Source organism: Nannobrachium achirus, assembly GCF_963921795.1.
Source record: "Nannobrachium achirus genome assembly, chromosome: 1".
In the NCBI taxonomy this organism is placed as follows: Eukaryota; Metazoa; Chordata; class Actinopteri; order Myctophiformes; family Myctophidae; genus Nannobrachium; species Nannobrachium achirus.
In genome coordinates, this window is record NC_137810.1 from 20,651,164 (window position 1) to 20,671,082 (window position 19,919).

Below are 19,919 nucleotides of genomic sequence, written 5' to 3' on the forward strand. Positions count from 1 at the left end.
TACACAGCATCCATGTACACTTTGTAGTCTAAATTAATCTCACAAATAGTTAAAAAACATCAATTACACAGCATCCATGTACACTTTTTAGTCTGTTTAACTACAACACATAGTAATCTATCCCCTTCTTGAGCTGTCCTGCAGTGCAGTACACAGTACACCAACATGAGGAACAATCAGTCAGAATGAGAGAGAAGTGGGAACATGAGCACTTTTGACATCCAGATAGTGAAAGAAACAGGAAGTTTTATCTCTTGCTCCATCAAGTCTCTCTCAAATCTTAAGAGACACGTGTACACTGTACGTGCACAACTGCTGACGCTTATGTGATGTGACATGGACTCGGATATGAGGCAAGGAGTCAACTACTAGACATGTACAAACAAGGACACCTACACGTAAGTCCCATTACACTGCTTTTTCTGTCTTTATATCGGTTTGACATTCACCCCATTATCTGACAAATCTCAGTGTTCCGCCTGGATGAGGAGGCCCTGCTAATCTCCAGCTCTATGGGGGCAACGGTGTCACAGTGATGTTGATGCAGGCACCGGCTGCCTGCTCAAACAGAATGGACCCAAGATGCATTGCATTGATGTAAAGTGCCTCAGCAATATTCTCCTACTCGATGTGATGGCTTTCTGAATCAATCATTATACATACTGGTTTTCAAAGCATGTCAGAGAACTCATTTGGTGCCACTCTGCTCGTTCCAAGGACAATTTCACTCAGATTTCTCTCAAGATGCACACAAACTCAGGAAAATGTATTTGTGATTGCAAGTGATAACTGAAATTCCCCTTCACACAGAGGACCAAACACTCAGACATTTTAGTACACTTTGAAAACGAGTTGTATAGAAGCTGCAGCCAGAATAATAACCTAAAAAACAATGAACTAAGCTTTAAGGTTCCAAGTACTTCTTGGAACAAGTACAGTTGATATGAGGACATTTTGAAGACATTTCAAAATCTTTCGTCTTTCAACAAATCCTGGTTGAAAGAACAGCGTGCCAATCAACAAGCCAGCTAGACGGGCAGGCAGACAGCCAGATGTCTAAGACATTTGTTGTATTATGCACGAAGGCCCAGTTTCTTTTGCAAATAGAATGGAAAATAAATAAGCATTTGAATTATTAATAAATTGCGTTAATTGTTTGTTCTCAGCACTGAGCTTGGAACTGAATATATATCAACACATGCCGCATTACCCCCATGTGCCGGGATTGAGGTCACAACAACAGTATCACAAATAAGGCAAACGCATCTAGATCCATCTAGATAATATATAGGAAAAGTGGCAATTCTGTGTCACCACAAGATAATTATATATTCTTAGGGGATTTCAAGCATTGGATCATTGTAGCAGTCTTGGTCATTATGGTTTTATGAATAAAACCTTTCTGTCATGGGCATGTAAGGTCTTGATTTAGGCTACTACAAGTTTAAAGTGCATTGAGATACAATGATGCGAATCCCACGAAAACAGGAAGTGTGGCTGGCAGTGTTGAATGGAAGACTGGTTGCCATGGTTATAGGAATGTAATGACAACAGGCATTAAAGGTCAGGATATGCCCAGAATAAATGAACTAAAATAATCTGTTTCAAAGATTCAAGACGGAAAACAGCTTGGTACTGCTGGTAGTGGCATGTTAACCCATCAAACAATCAAGAAATCCACAAAAGTCAAGAAATTGTGATTAGGTCTAAATTTCATTTTCACAATTTAAAGGTTTACAATAGTTACAGAACATATTACATCCACATGTAAAAAGAAATATATCAATATAAGTGGGAGTGGAATAAACATAATTTCATTACATAGAGAGATTTCAATTAATATTCAAATAGTAATTAAAAAAAAGAAAAAACATCTGATGTTTGCTTGAACAGGCTTTTTGTCTAATGTGTCCACAAACACAAAAGCTTTCATGTGCAAACATTAGCTTCCTTCATGACAATCACTGAAATTCTATTGACCTGTATTAACTTGCAATTAAAAATAACATTTTCTGCAATATGATTTGCCAATCCTGCTCCTGCTAATAAAAAAACAGATCATTGTCTTTACTAAATTCTATCATTGTATATCAAAATAAATCAATTTCAATCATTTGTTTGAACAACAATTATTTCTTTCATATTCACATAGACATTTGAAAAAGATAGAGATATAAAATATACTGATAAAATGTACATCAACATTCCTTCATATAGCTCAATATATATATATGTAAAAAATAAAAACCTGTACTTCAGTGGTCAGCAGAGCATCCATATCCTTGACTAGGGCTGTACTGAATGAATATGCCTACAAATGCCCTTTGCCCTGCTTCGATTTTGTTGTATTATAAAAGATTTCAAGGAGAGATTTTGAGGATGTAAGGTATTTTATATTACTTGAATCCAACATTGGCTGTACTGTAGCTATATCTAAGCAGCATCTGCAATGGTCTAGTGTTCTAACATATTGAATCAGCACCTCGATAAAGAATGCTATTGTCAGTGTGTGTGGGTAGTGCACATTTTGACTGAAATAGTGAATAATACGCAGCTTTATATCATCGTTCATCGCTGTTGACTATACACCTTGTATTTCAATGTTTTTCTCTCTCTCTCTCTCTCTCTCTCTCTCTCTCATAAATTAATGCCCTATTTTCATACTAGTGTCAATGAAAGGCTGCGAAAATAGCCGATCAACAAGCTATAATAATGCACCGCATCGCGAGAAATAAAAACAAAAACGATTTCAGGTCGTTATTGTTTGGTTATGTTCTGTAAAGTAAAAAACTTCACTAAGCCAGCTTTCAGCTATGCTTGTCCAGCTAGTACATTCAGATTTTAATGACCGTATCCCTCATATGATACTGTATATCCTCTCATAACATGGCATCTCCTCCTTGTTCAGGTAGGTAGAAAGAACGTAAAAATCGAATTATTTGGCTTGTACTTGAGTTGGCATGTGGCAGTCTGCTTTTGCAACATAAAACCGAGTGACACAAATGTCACATGCTTTTCTCATTATTGATATTATTGAGAACATCATATTACCGCCTAATTGCTTCTGACTCATTAGCATGCTTGCACTGAGCTCCTCGTAAACACTATTCCAGTATTATGCAGTTTGACTCAACAATTTAGCAATTTATGAGGGGCTTTTGGAAAGCATCAAGTAATTACAGGGTAACAGTGTTTGATAACAGGTAATATGGATATACTGTATACTGTTGGTTCAGCATGTTTTGTTATCTCAGCTAAATACACATTACACACCAATGTAGTGGTTACATTTGGACCCTGGTGAGATGACTCACCTTCTTTAATTTAAAGCACAGCCCAAATGCAAGTGCTATAAATCAAAGTACCTCTGCAGGGCTGCCCCACAGAATGCTCCAGAGCAGCGATTCATACAGTGTGTGTCACACTATCCACAAACATCTATTGATGCAGTGTTCTCTTAACCATGGCATGTACTGTATTCATTGTTTTTTACTAAAAGAGCAGATCTACAAGCTCACAACATACCACACTGCGGCACGTTGTAGAGCTGTTATTTTGGAAAAATAACAAATATTCGTCTACAGTGCCATGCTCAAATTCAAGGTTGAAAGTGATTAATGCAACAAACGTACTGTACGGAATGGCTAGACTTTGGTACTTATTTTCCATTATGTACATATTAAACTTGCCACACACAAAAAAGAAATGCATTAAAATCTATGGATTCTATTACTTTTGTGATATATGTTTAGAAACATCTTCAGCAGACTGGAGAGTCTCCGTTTCTCCTGAAAATGGCTTTTAATTACAGTCACTTTGGCTTGTCACTATAGCATATGTCAGGTCAAATGAACCTACTGTACTTTGCTGCTTTCTGTTTATGGCTCATTGTCTCTAATCTCGCTCAAAAAACAACTTGCCATTGATTCCCTCTTCACATACCATCCATCCTCGCCCGCTGTGCCATCTTTCAGGGTTGGGAAAGTTCAAATCTTTGTTTTCCAGTAAAACGTATCCTTTCTTGGCCTGGATCAAGTCCCATGAATCACTCATGTCACTATCGTGTGTAGCTCTCATTAGTCTCACTTAGCCTGGCAATCGGAGATCTCCGCCTACCGGAGAATTTCTGGGGTGCATCGGCCTGTGATTGGCCGAGAAGGAGGGAAGGGAACTCTCATTTTGCCTCACAGGATAAACGATTCCGTCCACCACGGCTTTGCCAACTCTGACAGCGTGCTCATCGACATGCACGGCCACCGGCCACACTAGCAGCTCACTCGGGTGCGGTTCGACGGCCTCAGGCTCAGCGCGTCTGCGTTGTCGACGTAAAAAAGAAAAGAAAAAGAAAAACATACCAAGTGCTCCTCTTCTTCAATAGTGGGGGAAACTATTTGCAGTAGCATCTGGGGACATCTAAATTCAATGTATAGTCTAGAAAAGGATATCGTCCTAATATGAAAGACCGGCCTAACGTATTTTCATTGATTCTGCAATGCAGTTATCTTTTTAAACAGTTTAGCATCGTTTACTCACAGTTTTAGTCCCTACATTGACTTGAGATATTACCAGACGTACAGTAACTGTAGGCAGAGATTTCCAATCACCCATATTAACTGGAACAGGAAATGAGTAACTTCTGGACACCTGGTAATACAGTGGTGCTGTTCATGGGACAGGAAGTAGTTACCAGTTTGAGGAGGCAGTTCAGGCTGTGAACAAACCACTCAGTTGCTTTACATTGTCCAGGGACAAAATAGGGGGTATAGCAGGCAATTGACCTTATTCACATGGCAGCCATGACGGGCATGCCGGTCTCATAAATTCCTAAATCCTAAACAGTGATGGTTACTGAATAGGAGGTGAGACTGGTGATACTGGAGCCATGCCATCATACGTTATTTTGAACTTAATAATGAAATATTTAACAACCCTACCCGTAAAACTATGTTTCACTTTAAATTCTGAGTGAATAAAAAATGAACCGAATAACATACCATCTATCATCCTTCCACATTAATTCACATCGTGCCAATTCCATCTTAAGCGAAAATCTGGTGATGGTCAGAGTTGAGTGTGTGACAGATATGCAGAAATACATATATACCAATATTTTCTGTACTGTAATATCAATACTACATGTTATCAACTAGCTTCGTAAAATGACATGATAAGTTAATGAGAAATGCTCTATTAACTAAAATTAGAATCTATGTACTTGATACCATTTGTTTGGACAAGAGACGTGTACTGTACTGTATTTGTGTCAGTGGCTTCTTTATATCATCCTACTACTCAGAGATGCTTGATAGATATTAGAGATGATGGTGAGAGTCAGATCGCCTGTGACATGCTCTATAGCCTACTGGATGAAGCCCACAGATCCTGACCCTGCCTTACTTGTAAGAAATCCTTTTACAAATCATTTGTCATATTGAGATCGTCCAAGCAACTCTACTCCAATTAATCAGTCTAAAAATCTAAAGGCAGTGACAAACTTTCTGCTGGGGGGGGGGGGGGCTGAGGTCAACAGAGTTTAACTATCTCACTCACTGCTTAGCTCCAGAAAAGGGCAAATTAAAATATGGTTTCAAATCATCTACTTGCATTGGAAATATATCTTTAAAGACTCGTCAACAGCCTCGTTAGTGGAAGAAAAACAGAGCTAAATCAGATACATTTTATTCCCCCAACTAAGGTGTGGACTCCTTACTCAAAGGACAACAAGTCTGGGTGAGGTTCCACCTCCTCAGCATTCAGCCCCAGGGCCCTCCTGTAGGGGCCGCCGTTCTCCAGCAGCCCTTCCTCGCTCAGGCTGATGCGCTGGGGGGCTTTCCCGGAGCGAGGGGTGGAAGCCAGCCGGGCCTCGTAGGGCTTGTCTCTGGGCTCCAGCAGAGTGTCTTTGTGTATGAGGTCTGGCACCGAGAGCTGGAGCTGGGTCTGATGGCTCTCCGCGTCTCCCTCACTCGTCCTCTCTTCCACGTCCTCTTCCGAGCCCGACACTCCGTCCTCCTTCCCGTTGCTCTCGGCGGGCCGCTGCGTCTCGTCCGGCGGGGAGACGAGCTCCTCCATCCCTCCGTTCTCCTCCCCCTCCTCTCCTCCCCCCGAGGCGCCGTCCTTTTCGCCTGCTCGCGGCCCACTCGACAGGGGGTCCTGTCGGTCGATGAGGGGTGTCTTGTCGGGCGAGGAGACAAAAGAGGAGTCGGGTGCCTCGGGGGAGGCGACCACCGGGTCCGAGGATATCATCATGTCCTGGGTGGTCTTCAGAGCACGGGGGAGACGCTTCTTCACCGTCGGGGGAGGGGGTTCCAACCGAGGGAAGGAGTCCAGGGAGTTGTGGCTGAATATTAGAAAGGTAGAGAGAGATGGGAGGGATACAGAGAAGGAGACACAGAGGATAGGTTGTCAATTATCATTATATTTTTTGTGGACAATGAGTGAAACCGTGTTCGCAAAAATATGACCGTTAATCAGGCTGATCCCCAGACTGACAGCAAATGATCTTTGGTAATTATCACCATAGCGATAACAGAGATGTTCTGATTACTTCTGCATGAGGTTTGTCCAGAGGTGACAGGCAGCACTACACAAACCCATTTGAGCTCGGTAAGCGTTCTACCTGAGCGTTTACATTATAGTGCAAGTAAATAGTTATTTCTAATAAGCTGGAATGGGCGTAGATTCATTTACAGATTACCACGCAAGTACAAAGTATCATCATTCTAAACCATGTGCTATTACAAGCTCTCCACTGAGCTATCAGCTGATCCACAAATACTGTTTGACCCTGCACTGCTGTAGATAAATAAAATTACAGTAATTTTCCTCTGCTGAGTGAACATCTTGGCAGCATTAAAATAGAGCTGACAAAACAGTTTGATGTTTTAGTTTGGGAATTGGGATTACCTTGCAAAGTATAGCCAATGCAGCCAATGTAAGCTAGCAGAAGATTTTAGCATCAACTAATGGTCAGTAGCCTACCATTCAAGCACAGTTGCCAATAAATGTAATTGCCGACTAACCTAGCCACTAATTACTTTATCTAATTAAAAAAAAAGTGTATTATTCTCACTAATTTGTTTTATCTTTGGAAAGCAGACCATGATCTAGAGAAGATAACAAAAGGAAATGAAAAACAGAAAAAGCTAAAAATAAAAATAAAAAAAAAGAATCCCTGCAGGAGGAAACTCCACAAACGATCAGTTTGATTTTCCAAAACCAGTTACAATGTAAATTATCCTTCCATAAGCACATCTAAAACCAGTTACAATGTAAATGATCCTTCCATAAGCACATCTAAAACCAGTTACAATGTAAATGATCCTTCCATAAGCACATCTAAAACCAGTTACAATGTAAATTATCCTTCCATAAGCACATCTAAAACCAACCACCAATATTCTGGTAGTTTAATGGTATTTGTTTTAGTTTTATGTTTTATTTTATTTTATTTTTATGTTTTTATGTTTAACCACGTGGTAAACCCTATTCTTCATTGGCCGGGGCCTCCGAGGGTCCCCTCCTTTTCTCCCTCTAGCTACTGTACACCAAATTCCTTGGCAGAAAATGGCAGATCTACTGTACAATCTCACAATGCATTGCAATGCATTGTGAGCTTGTAGATCCGCTATTTTTGCGGAACATTCCCCCACAGAGTAGGGATGCTAGGGTGTCATGTAAGCACTATTGTAATGATCACTGTATCAAAGTCACTTAGCGGTTTGTGGCGCTTACCTCACAAAAAATAAATAAATAAATAAATATAAATAAATATATATATATATATATATATATATATATATATATATATATATATATATATATATATATATATATATATTGTCACACAGTACAAATGAGCAGATTGCGGAGCAGCTTTGGTAAATTGCACCACACACGCACACCCACCCATCATGTGCCACCTTCCAATTCCACTTGCACACGCTCAGATTCACAAGTGTATACACACACGCACAGTCGCACACATGTACTGCAGTTATGTGCACACCCACACACAGCACACAATCCACCACTAGTGATGCATTACAAACATACAGTATGGTGGTCTGGGTACATTACAACCTTCTTTTTGTCTTCAGCTAGAGAACAACCAGATCAATGTTTCCCTGAAGTAGAACTGCTCTCTGTGTAACGGCAAAGAAACAATGGTTTGTGCGCGTGCATGCGTGTGTGTGTGTGTGTGTGTGTGTGTGTGTGTGTGTGTGTGTGTGTGTAGGAGAAGAGAAACAGTGTGTATGTACACATTGTACAGTAAGTAATGAACACAGAGGTTTAAGTAAAAGCCAATTCCATTTAAACTGAGAGTTAAAGTGAATTAACATTTAATTAGATTTCAAACTTCCAACAAGCCATCCTTTTATCTGTGATCATTAATTGAAAAAAAATCCATGTTTAGGGACACATTGCCTTTAATTATTCACAAATCCTTACCCTACTCTTATCTCCGGCATCGTTGCCCCTATCCATGCCAAACTTTTCACACACTCCTTGGCTGGCAAACCACAACCTCCGCCCCTGTCTTACTGGTAATATAAAGTGTCTAAAGGGAAGTACAGAGCTACAGGAAGTCCGGTAGGCTGGAAAACATGTAGGCCTATACTTCTGGGTAGACACGTTTGGCAGTAGTTCTGCTGCAGGCTTAATATCCTCCTGAGATGGAGATAAAACTGGAAATGAGGTTAGAGTGATATAACTAGCAACACTCCAACAACGTCATCGCTGGTTTATTGCATCAATAACATTTGGGCTCAAACAGCCTTTTTTATAGTGTCTTGTCACATCAAGGTGTGACTGTTATTGATGTAATAAACCAGTCATATGTAATTCTCTGATTAGTTTTTTGGATGTGTTTCTATTTTTTTTACTATCTGACTTGTCTTTTTTGGACTTGGCACTCCACCTTGAGAACCATTTAGTTGACTGAGTCACACTCTACTAAAACTCAATTTATTCTACCATTATCTTTCCTCAATATGTTGCTCACTGAAAATAACAGATTGCACGAAGTTGTATTTTAAGTGGGTTCATGGCAAAGTATAAATCAGGCTTTACACCTCCAAAAAACATCTCATGATTTATGAATAGTCAGTTGAATATTAAGCCATCAACCTCTCTCCTTTCATTTCTTTTTGCAACGTCCTGCTATGTATTCATCAAGTTACACACATTCACACTTGAGATAAAACCATTACAACCATAGTCAGCATCCCATGGTCACTGATCAGCTCCCCTGTCACATCTGATTAACTGCGTTGCTCAAGGGCACCTTAACAGTAGTGGCTAACACGAGTGGAGAACACAGTGTTCCTAATTCATTTTCACAGCCCAGATTTGCCCAGCAATGGGGGCCTCATAATGGTGACATTCCAGGTAAAAGCTTGTCCAGTTAGAATCCATCATTATTTTGACATCTTATAGCTGTGTGGCTGTGCCTGTTAGTCCTAGGTTCTACGCTCATTAACTTCATTCCCAGTCACAGCCTTATCTCATCTCACGAGGAGCAAAGCTTGGACAGTAACTACAGACAAAAGTGGCTCTAGGGAAGGACGTCCATTGTATGTACTTCCCCCAGAAGCTGTCTTTTTTCGACCAATCACAAAGTGGCAATGTGAACAGATCTGCACAGCATTAATGTGTAACTTCCTTTATGGCAGTACTTCTTCTACTTCCGCTTAGACACTTTCAACAAGCAGATCTTATCCAATATGGTTCTTTCTTTGCTGCTCCCTGCCAATGGTCACATAATGCTACATTATAATGCCACATTATTTATCTTTCCTCAAAAAAAATGTACAAAAACATTTATCCGATTGAGGATTGATTGATTATTTGGAGAACAGTACAAGTATAGTCAATACAATAGAAATGTAGTACAGTACAAGTACAGTTAAACACCCTGCCTAGAAGGAACATCCCAAATAAGACTTTTTACCGTCTTTTTTATGTTGGAAGTCCTTGTTATTTAATTCATGTACAGAAAACATGTAAACTACAGCACTATGATAATCAATATTATTCACATTAACATTGCTGTAGCTAATGCGTGCGTGCCGTGCGTGTTATGTACTGTATGTGTGTGTGTGTGTGCGTGCGTGCACCTGTTGTCAGTAGTCTGGTTGATGTGGTGGTCCATGGTGGTCCAGACTGCGCCGACGTTCTTGTTCACCTCAGTAACGCCGATGTCTCCATGATGACTGGGCTCCTTCCTCCTCAACAGGTCATTAACCTGGGGGAGCACAGCAGAGAAGCTATCAATGAGAACATGGTAAAGGCAGGGGTACTTTCATTTTCTCATTAATTACATCATGCCGCAGTTTTAGAGAATACTAATTTCTGATTAGCCGGAGGTTTTTCTAAATTGATATTCATAATAGAAATGGTGCTGTTTTAATGGTTACTTAGGATAATGGATTTCAATATAACTTTCGACCTTTGGGGGGGGGGGGGGGACATAAAATGTATTTGTTGTGTGTGTGTGTGTGTGTGTGTGTGTGTGTGTGTGTGTGTGTGTGTGTGTGTGTGTGTGTGTGTGCAGTCAGCTACCCATTCCTAGGTCATTACTGTGGCTTCTTCCATTTGCTTCAGTAGTAAGGTAACGTTTATTCCAAAGTTGATCAAGAATAATGCCAACGCAAAGATCACATTCAGAGACTTCCCCCAAATATGAATGAATTATACTTTACCATATGGCAAATTTGCCACTCACCAATAATTCAAATAAAGAGGTACAGTATAATCACTAATCAACTTTGTGCTGTTATCTGAAAATAATTCACTCTGTGTGGAGGCAACCTCCCCTGTGCCTCACATTACAGGGTAATTAGCCTCTACATCATGCATTATTTTCCAATACCACACAGCCGTTGATTATCCCTTACAGTAAATATTATACAAACTAGTGGAAGTGTGCAATGGACCTCCGTTTGTGAGACTGTGGGAGACTGTATTGTCCAGAAGGTTACTGTACTGTCAAAGACCTGCTGTTCTAAAATTGCAAATGCCAATGAATCCTGTAAAGGGAAATGTTCAAATGAAATGTATATCTCCTTCCAGTATGTATATTTGTGGGTATACAGTATGTGTCAAAAGAATGTATAATATGAAACAAGCATAATACAATGTATAGAGTTGTGTGATCCGTTGCTGCTTGTGTGGAGCTAACCTTCGCCCCAACAGCCTTGCCCAGGTTGAGAGCATTCTTCAGCCTTTGCTGGCCTCCAGAGGACAAGGAGTCGACGGAGTTGTTGTTGCCCATGCTGGGGTAAGTGGATCCTGGGGAGCGGCGGGACAACGGCTGGCCTAGCCTGGAGGGCTGAGGACTCTGCTGCTGAGCGATGGAATTCTCGAACATACTCTGATCAACTGGGATGTGTGAGAGAGTGAGAGAAAGAGAGAGAGAGAGAGAGAAACAAGGAGCATGGAAAGAGAATGAGGGACAGAGGGTGGACAAGGAAGGGATGAGGGGGAATAATGAAAGGATTAGTGTACATATTCAGACACAACACTGCAGGCATCTCTGATTTTGGCACACATTGAAGCATGGCTTTACATTAACATTTAAACACATACAAAAAAGAAACACGCACACACAAAAACAATGTTTATGTGAGGAACCAAATGCACGACAACCATGCTTTCATCTTCCTGTGTCTGTCTACAGCTCTGTACAACAACACTTGCTGTCGCATTGACAGAGAATGGATAATTGGGGTTTCATGACAGGATGCACAGAAGATAACAATATGGAATCCAAATGACATACACCACCACCAATGTCGAGTTACTATATCCATTACAGAGTAATGAATAAGTCATGACATGTACAGTAGCAACACACGCACGCCTGCATGCACATCAGAAAGCAGCAATAGCACCAATAACAAACAGAAGCTGAACTGGACAAAAGAAAATGCAGTGTGGGAAAGGAGCAGAACAGAAAAGTGGATGTCAGGGTGATTGTCAATCCACATGGGAAGACGAAGAGTCTTACCTCTTGAAGAGAGACATTTCTCGGAAGGCATTTGAGTAAGACATAAAAGCGCCTTAAAGTTTTAGCACAGTTTATTTTGGACTTTATTTTGTCAGACAAAGGGCAATCACAAGATGTGCATTTCAATGGAACGGTATACTGTACAGTGATTCTCAATGTTTTCTCCATCAGGGCTCACTTGAAAAAGAGTGTTTGCGGCCCAACAATGGAACTAACAATAGTTTTTTTTATATATATTAATGTAATATTATTTTGTTTTGCCAATTATTTAGGGGCCCATTTGTAGTATCCTCTGTGAGGATACCCACAGGTTTGAGAATCACTGCTGTAGTATCACTATTAATACAGAATCAAAATTAGAGTGTGCCCAATATATTGTTTGGCTGATATATCGCCCATTATGTGACTTTTTGGATGATGTGCATGTCTTTTTTTCTTTCTTCTAAAATAACAGGTCTACAAGCTCACAAATTACAAGGTCATGCATTGTGAGCTTGTACACCTTCTCTTTTGTTTTTCTTCTTTTTTAAATAGGGCTTAGTGGTTAAATAAAATACATTTAGATTAATCAAATGTACTGTTTTTTCTTCTTTTCTTTTTTTTAACAAAACAGTGGTCTAGGGCTCTCCAAAAGCGGTACCGACATCTATCCCAAAAATCTGGCATTGGTCCGTTTGGGCTCCAATTAAAATGCTAGGCACATTGTAGACCGGAACACACTCATCCACTGATGAGTTGTTTCCACACCATCGGACAAATGCAGCAGAACCGTAATAGCTTCTATGAGGAGACAAGTCAGGAGGGGTAATGACTATGAGCACAGCCCCGAGCAATAACCCGGAGAGATTTCTCCTGGTCGGGTAAATGGAAGGGAAAGAATCTTCAATGTTAATCAGAGGGAGGTGCAGAAGCGAGCAGAAATGGGTAACCTTGACTCCCCTTTAACACACTGTAAATATCCCACTAACTGTCCCACCCTTGAGCTCTACAAACCATATTAAAGCTCATGGCCTACGGAAATTGGTCCCATAGAATCAACATCATAAATGGGGTTATAAGAGATTTAGCAGAGAGGGAAGGAGGGAAAGGGGAGATATATGTGGGGAGAGAGGGAGAGAGACAACGCAACAGAGAAAGCAATATACTGTACACTCATAAAAGCCAGACCAGATCTTACATCAAGTACTTGTAAGAGAAGAAAAGTAGGAAAAGAAGGCAGAGAGACATGCAACAAGTATACTTTTCAAAGACAATTTGAGTCAACGTGTGTGTCAGAGTGTGACGATGATAGCTTTTTATGCAAATAGTCAGAGGACAAATCCAAATTTGGATGTCCTGAATATGATTCATTATTGATAAGAAAAACGAATAATAATAATCTATTGTGCATCAAGGTGCTATCGTTTTCTTAATGTCAAGTATTATCTCATATGAATCATGTAAAAATCTCTTATTTCACTGAATGGGCTGTAAAATATTCATGGAGATTCCTGTCCAATTTAATAGCACGTCCCTTCCCAATTCAACTCGTAATGGCTGAAGTAATGGACAGACTTTGTAATCTAATAAAAGCAGTTGTCCTGTGAAGGGAATTTCAATGACATAAAGAAACACTGCCACCCTTTGCCGGGTGCCTTCTAGGTAAGAAATGTGCTTTCAAAATGACTCCAAAATGCTCAATGTCTTTTCAGTGCCAAGGATCTGTTCCCTGAACTTTTCCCCATGAAACGATGCCTTTGCGACGGGCATGGCACAAGTGATTTCTAACAACTGGAAACCAGCCCAGACCTCTATGCTCAAATACATACAAGATGTGACGTATCGCCCTGATTTATGTCCATTCTACTTCCTGGACAGCCATGTAGACAACTTTTAATCTTCCTGCTCTCTCTCCATTACCTTCATCCTCTTACATACTGTAGAGACGGGTATCTTGTGGAAGGCTGTAGCATTCCAACACTTTTGCTTGATCTCCCCCACCCCCTCTGGAAAATAACGATACGATGGGAACGATGCACAACAACACATTTCACACACTTCTTTACTTCTGTAAACTTGTGATGTGACAATAAAGCTGATTCTTTAAGATTCCCACACAGATGTACAAAACCGTTCTGTACTATACTGTACAGTAATGGTTCTCAAACATTTTCATGTCAAGGACCATCAAACGTATGTATTAGGCCACAGACGCCCATCTGAAAATATTTTGTGCCAGGGACCCCCAGAAAAGATCTTTAGTATAGTTCAGACTTCTTTGCAATTACCTCTCGCCATTGGAAGAGGGAGACAATGGACATAAATCTTAAGGATTGTAGTTTCAGGTACATTTTGTTACTACAGAAACTACTGACACTATGACTCCCTGGATGAAACACAAACATAATTTGCTGGAACAGCTGCAATTTTGACGTGTAATTTATTTCAGAAATAGCAGTAATCTTCAACGTGTCTAAAAGCGCAGGGACCAGATGGTATTGTTTCTGCACTGCACTGTCATGAATCTCTATATCGGAACATGCAGCTGTTCAGCATGGTCAAAACTAAGCCAGTATCGCTGGAATCAGAAAACACCCATCACGCTAAACCTGACATTACAGCAGGTTTTACAATGAACCCCAGCTTCTGTACCAGGTTTTACGCTTCAATAGATTTACATTTTGTTAGTTAATTATTACCAATGGAGAAAAGGGAAAGGTTAAAAAATGAATCAAAGTAATTAAGTCTTAATCACAGTGAATAATAATGCTAAATATCTCTCCATTTCACAGATCTCTTGAGGTTTGTATAATCCTTGAAGAGGCTGTGCCACAAGCACAGCTAGGCGTGTGCATATGTATGTTTTCTTTTAATTACGAGCATGCCTTGGGGATTCCAGCTGTAATGATGATAGCTCATTAACACTGAAATGAGACTCTTCCTTTCATCAGACCTAGCAAGGATGAAGCAAATATGGATATAGACAACAATGTGAGCAGAACTTAACATTTCACACATTTCACAAAAGGCAGTCAATGAATCCACTGTACTGTACTGTACTGTACTGTACTGTACTGTACTAATCAAATTCAAGAGTATCATTTTCTTAAGAATTTTATTTCTAGCTTTATTAAAAAAAAGAAGTATGATTACTAGGTTAAATTGTTCCAATTGGTATTCATTTGACTGGTCAAGATTTATAAAAGGATTCTCAGGTCTACAGTCTTTTCTCCTTTAATTCCAGTAATATATATTTTATGTTATCAGTCTTGTAACGCTGTCAATCAATCACAGAGAGTAACAGGGAAAGAAAGGTGAGCGAAATGAAAAAGTGGGGAATAAAAGGCAGCCATTTATTGAGTTAAGGCAGAGTGCAGTTTCATTTCCCTAGGGTGCAGTTTTTACTGAATAAGCTGAGGTAATCGATGGCTACTTTTCGAACTGTTGTACTAACAATGTATAGGAGTTTTTCAGTTGGCTTTTAAGGTACCAATAGTAATTTTTGAAAGAGAAACACTATGTTCTTGAACTCTACTATAAAATAAAACTTTTTTAGCATGCTGTCTAAGACAGTATTATATTGAACTCTGTTTTGGGGTGGAATTTCTCTTCAATTTCTTTTCTTGGAAGCTGACAAGCTGTACCAGTTAGTTGTTAACAAAATAATGAAAACATGAAGTTGTGTAAACTGTAATTTAATTTCCAATGCATTTCTTATGACCTACTGCATTCAGACGATGCTGTACAATGTTTATATCAATGACAAAGATACAGTAGAGTAGACACCCATCCCCTTCACTACAACATAAAAGTAAAATACAGGCTTGCAATATTCATAAACCTTGGCCATGAGAGTGCGTCTACCTCGTGTATCCATCAAAAACAATCATTATCACCTCTTACCAACGCTTACAAAAGCTGAGCTGCCTAGTGTCAACAGCATGAATTAACAAAGGAATGACCCATGCTGGATGCATATCAATGGTCCATTGTGTGACCTGCTAAGTAATAGTCTGCAGGTGTAGCCATACTGTCAGATATTTTGAAACAGTCCAAAGAGAACGTTTGGATAATAGATTCATGAATTAAATTACAGAGTTGACAACACTGAAGCATCACCATTATGCAATTAAAATAAATAGAATAACATTCACATATTGTGGGTTAATAAATAGACCTACATATTAAAAAGGTTATTTCAATCAGCGGTCAACTCACGTGCGTGTGTATACGCGTGCGCAATCATTGTGCGTGTGACGTAGCGCTTCCCTACTTTAAAAAGTCACAGTACACCACTGATGACGAGTGAACTAGAGTTGTTGCCAACCTGTCAAGAGTAACACAAGAATATTTGAGTTTGAGTAGGTGATCAGGTGCTACCTACAGAACAAATGAATATTTAAGGATATGAGCTAAAGAAAAGAAGATGCTCCTCATATGCAAATCTACCCCAATTCATTTGCATTCTAATATTTCACATGTCTATCAGCCAATAGATTGATAATGAAAACGTAAAAGAAAAAATCCAAATGGTTCATAATTTGGTATGACATTTGGTAATCATATCAATGGGCATTTTTCTCCTTTATCATAGCAAAGAATAATGATTAATCGTGATTCAATTATTATCATGGATATCATCAAGTTGAACTTGTAATTTCCCCTCTCAGAAAGCAAGTCTGTGACTTAACCCGACACTGACAGCGAGTCAGTGAGTGTTAGGCCTGTAATTAGCTTGGCAATAATATGGATCAAAGTGCCAATCCCCAAACTTTGTTCTTAGCTGAGGGTAACCCACTTCTGTCAGAGATGAAGCACGCGCAGACACACGCACACACACGCACGCACGCACGCACGCGCACACGCACGCACACACAGGCAGCCAGCATACACACACACATAACTACGCCAACACACATCCCTTGACTCTCTGTCCACAGAAAATAACAATAACATTGAGATGAAAGCAGCTGTGATTGTGATTCCCAGACGGCAGTGGCCTCGCAGATAATGTTGTCTCAGAGAGTAATGGATAGATAGATGAACACATCAGGAGATGAGTGATGTACTGATGTCTCTCACACGCACGCACGCACGCACGCACGCACGCACGCACGCACGCACGCACGCACGCACGCACGCACGCACGCACGCACGCACGCACGCACGCACGCACGCACGCACGCACACACACACACACACACACACACACACACACACACACACACACACACACACACACACACACACACACACACACACACACACACACACACACACACACACACACACACACACACACACACACACACACACACACACACACACACACACACACACACACACACACACAGACAGACAGACAGACAGACAGAGTGTGTTGCATTTAACACCTATATTTCCCTGTTCTTTCGGTTTACATGCCCGGTCTGCAACCGAAACTGTGGATCCAGGATCACACTATTCATCCTCCAAAATACTCACAAATAGTATAAGATGGTCATAATCATCGATATGATGGACAACCAGCAAGCAGGTGTGCACGCACGCACACACACACACGCATGCATGCACACCCACACACACCCACACACAGGACATCCATCAATATTTCAGACAGGCTCATTATAGCTTGAATGATTTAAGTGGGGGGGCTTTGGTGCAGACAGTGTAGCAGAAACAGTCTTACAGTATTTGATGCAAATGCAATATGGTTTCTATGGTCTGATGATGAGACACCACAAAGACACAATTAATGTCTTCTTCACCAAGTTGTCCTGTTTCTCATTGGGTGACTCTACTGCCTGATTTATAGGTCAACTTAGTTGGTTGCAAATAACAGATCTGCAAGCTCACAATGCATTGTTCTGCAACATGTTGTGTACTTGTAGATTTAGCATTTTTTTGTGTCTAAAACCCACGCACAACTATGTATAACTATGTAATTTGTTTTCTGTGGGACGAGGTGTCAAACTAAGCACTGTATCATGGGATGCTATTTTTACTTCACCACCATAAGCTCCAATATTTTAAGAATTTCTTTATTTCTTTTTTCAAAGCATTTTGTGTTTTAATTAGGCACAGAGGGACAGTCGGGACAAACTGAGTACACAGTAAATCCTCAGTGTTAATTCAACTTTGAGAATGGACCAAATACTGTAGTCCATTCAGTTAAATTAACACTCATCTGCCAGATACCAACCCAAGATGCATAATGAAGGTCTGTCATTACTTGACAGAGGGTAGCTGAGCTAGCATGTCCAGCTTTGCTGCATGTCCCACTTTTAACCACCTTAACACATCCCCAACTCTGAACAGCCACACAATCAGAGAGGCTTGACTCTCTGGTACAGGCTGTCTGTCATTCCCGGCTGTGGTAGTGGGGGGGTAACTTACTGCAGGACAAAGACTGCAAGACTGAGCGATAAAAGCCAGCTCTGCAAACTGTGATGAGGAGGTGGTGGTGGTTGCGCGAAGATAGTGAAGCAGAAATAAAAGAAAGATATGGAAGATGTCAGGGTTGGTAGGAAAATATGTGGGAGAGATGAACATGGGAGAAGGGAGGGGAGAGGAGAGGTGAAAAGAAGTTGTGAAGAAGAGAAGAAATCTCTGTTGTGTGAGGAACACATAAGAGGTGCAAAGCCTTTTTAGCTGCATTATGTCCTCTTCCTTAGCAGACCAATTTCAAAGTATTAGCCTACTCATCAACCTGGATTTTGATGTCGGATGGTGTTAACTGAAGATACGTTAGCTAAAAAGCTTATTTGTCAGATAACCTGTTATCCTTACCAAAGAGGTCTATCAAACAAGAAAGGAGAACACAGATATCTTTCAAATCCTCTTGCAATGCATCAGTCATCAGCTGTTTTGTACTTGAGCGACCTGAGCATCAAAGTCTGACTCTCCTCTCCCTCATCATCCCAGGTGAGAATAAAGAGCTGAGTGACACAGTGAGCCATTCCCTGAAGCCTGTTGGTCTGTTTGTCAGTCTAAAGCAGAGGTGTAGCTATGGCGCACTTAACAGATGTTCCCTTTTCCTTTTCGTAATACATCTTCTATTATGTAAATGACAACGTCTGTGTGTTGTTTCTTAAAAAAATATTGAACCAGTGGAAAGTAGTAAAAAGCGCTTCAGCCAAAACCTAACTCCACTTGAGCTCGATGTTTTCTCATTTTCTGGAAAACTAGCATTAACTAGTCATATTCTGGTATTGTTTGGAGGCAACAATCTGACTAGTATTTATCTCAACAAATAAACAATAAATCCTTTAACTCATGTGTGATCTTTGCTGTGATTGGGTGTTTGATTGCTGTTTCCATCATATATTTACCACAGAGTGCCAGAAACAAACTTGCTTCTGTGCTTTATGTTATTTAAATTTTTACCATGACTATGTAACTAAGTATCAACACACCGCTTTCTGCATGACTATTATTGGATCACAGGCACATTGCCAACACATCCAGAAGTTCATGCACCTCAACAATCCAGTCAGGCATAAGTCGCAAGATGTGCCAAATTATTTTTACACACACTCAGTCATTACAGATGGATACATTTGTTCATTGTAGCTAAAATAATGAGTAGACTGTAACCAGGAAATATTTGACTTTAGTGCCTGATGCTGAATGGGCACTGAATTAGCACCGTCAAACTACACGCAGGTATTTGCTGACACTGGAAGCAGCCCAGGGCCAGTGCCTGAAGAATGTGACCCAGCAGAGCTGTCGAGGACTTCTCCATCAGACCTGTCTGCAGTCCATGAACCCCAGACTCAAACAAGAATGACAAGTTTCCCTGGAACTGCCATACAGTATGTTTACTGTCAATATTCCAGGATGACCTCCCACTTGGGTAATGACGCCCCCTGGCGATCATTCAGAGAAACTACTTCAGCTCCCGTACTAACGTAGGTAGGAAGGGCCTGTCACT

At 40.4% G+C, this 19,919-nt stretch overlaps 1 protein-coding gene across 1 annotated transcript in view; it reads right to left on the minus strand.

The window, feature by feature from the left end:
• Nucleotides 1-1,805: 1,805 nt before the first annotated feature.
• LOC308292007 (carboxyl-terminal PDZ ligand of neuronal nitric oxide synthase protein-like) overlaps nucleotides 1,806-19,919 on the minus strand; it is a 236,139-nt gene continuing 218,025 nt past the window's right edge. The window contains exons 11-13 of the mRNA XM_080734199.1: nucleotides 11,180-11,379; nucleotides 10,116-10,243; nucleotides 1,806-6,337 (exon numbers count right to left, since the gene is read on the minus strand). Of these exons, the coding sequence (XP_080590325.1) occupies nucleotides 5,707-6,337; nucleotides 10,116-10,243; nucleotides 11,180-11,379 (959 nt within the window). The 3' untranslated portion in view covers nucleotides 1,806-5,706. The remainder of the gene's footprint in view (nucleotides 6,338-10,115; nucleotides 10,244-11,179; nucleotides 11,380-19,919) is intronic.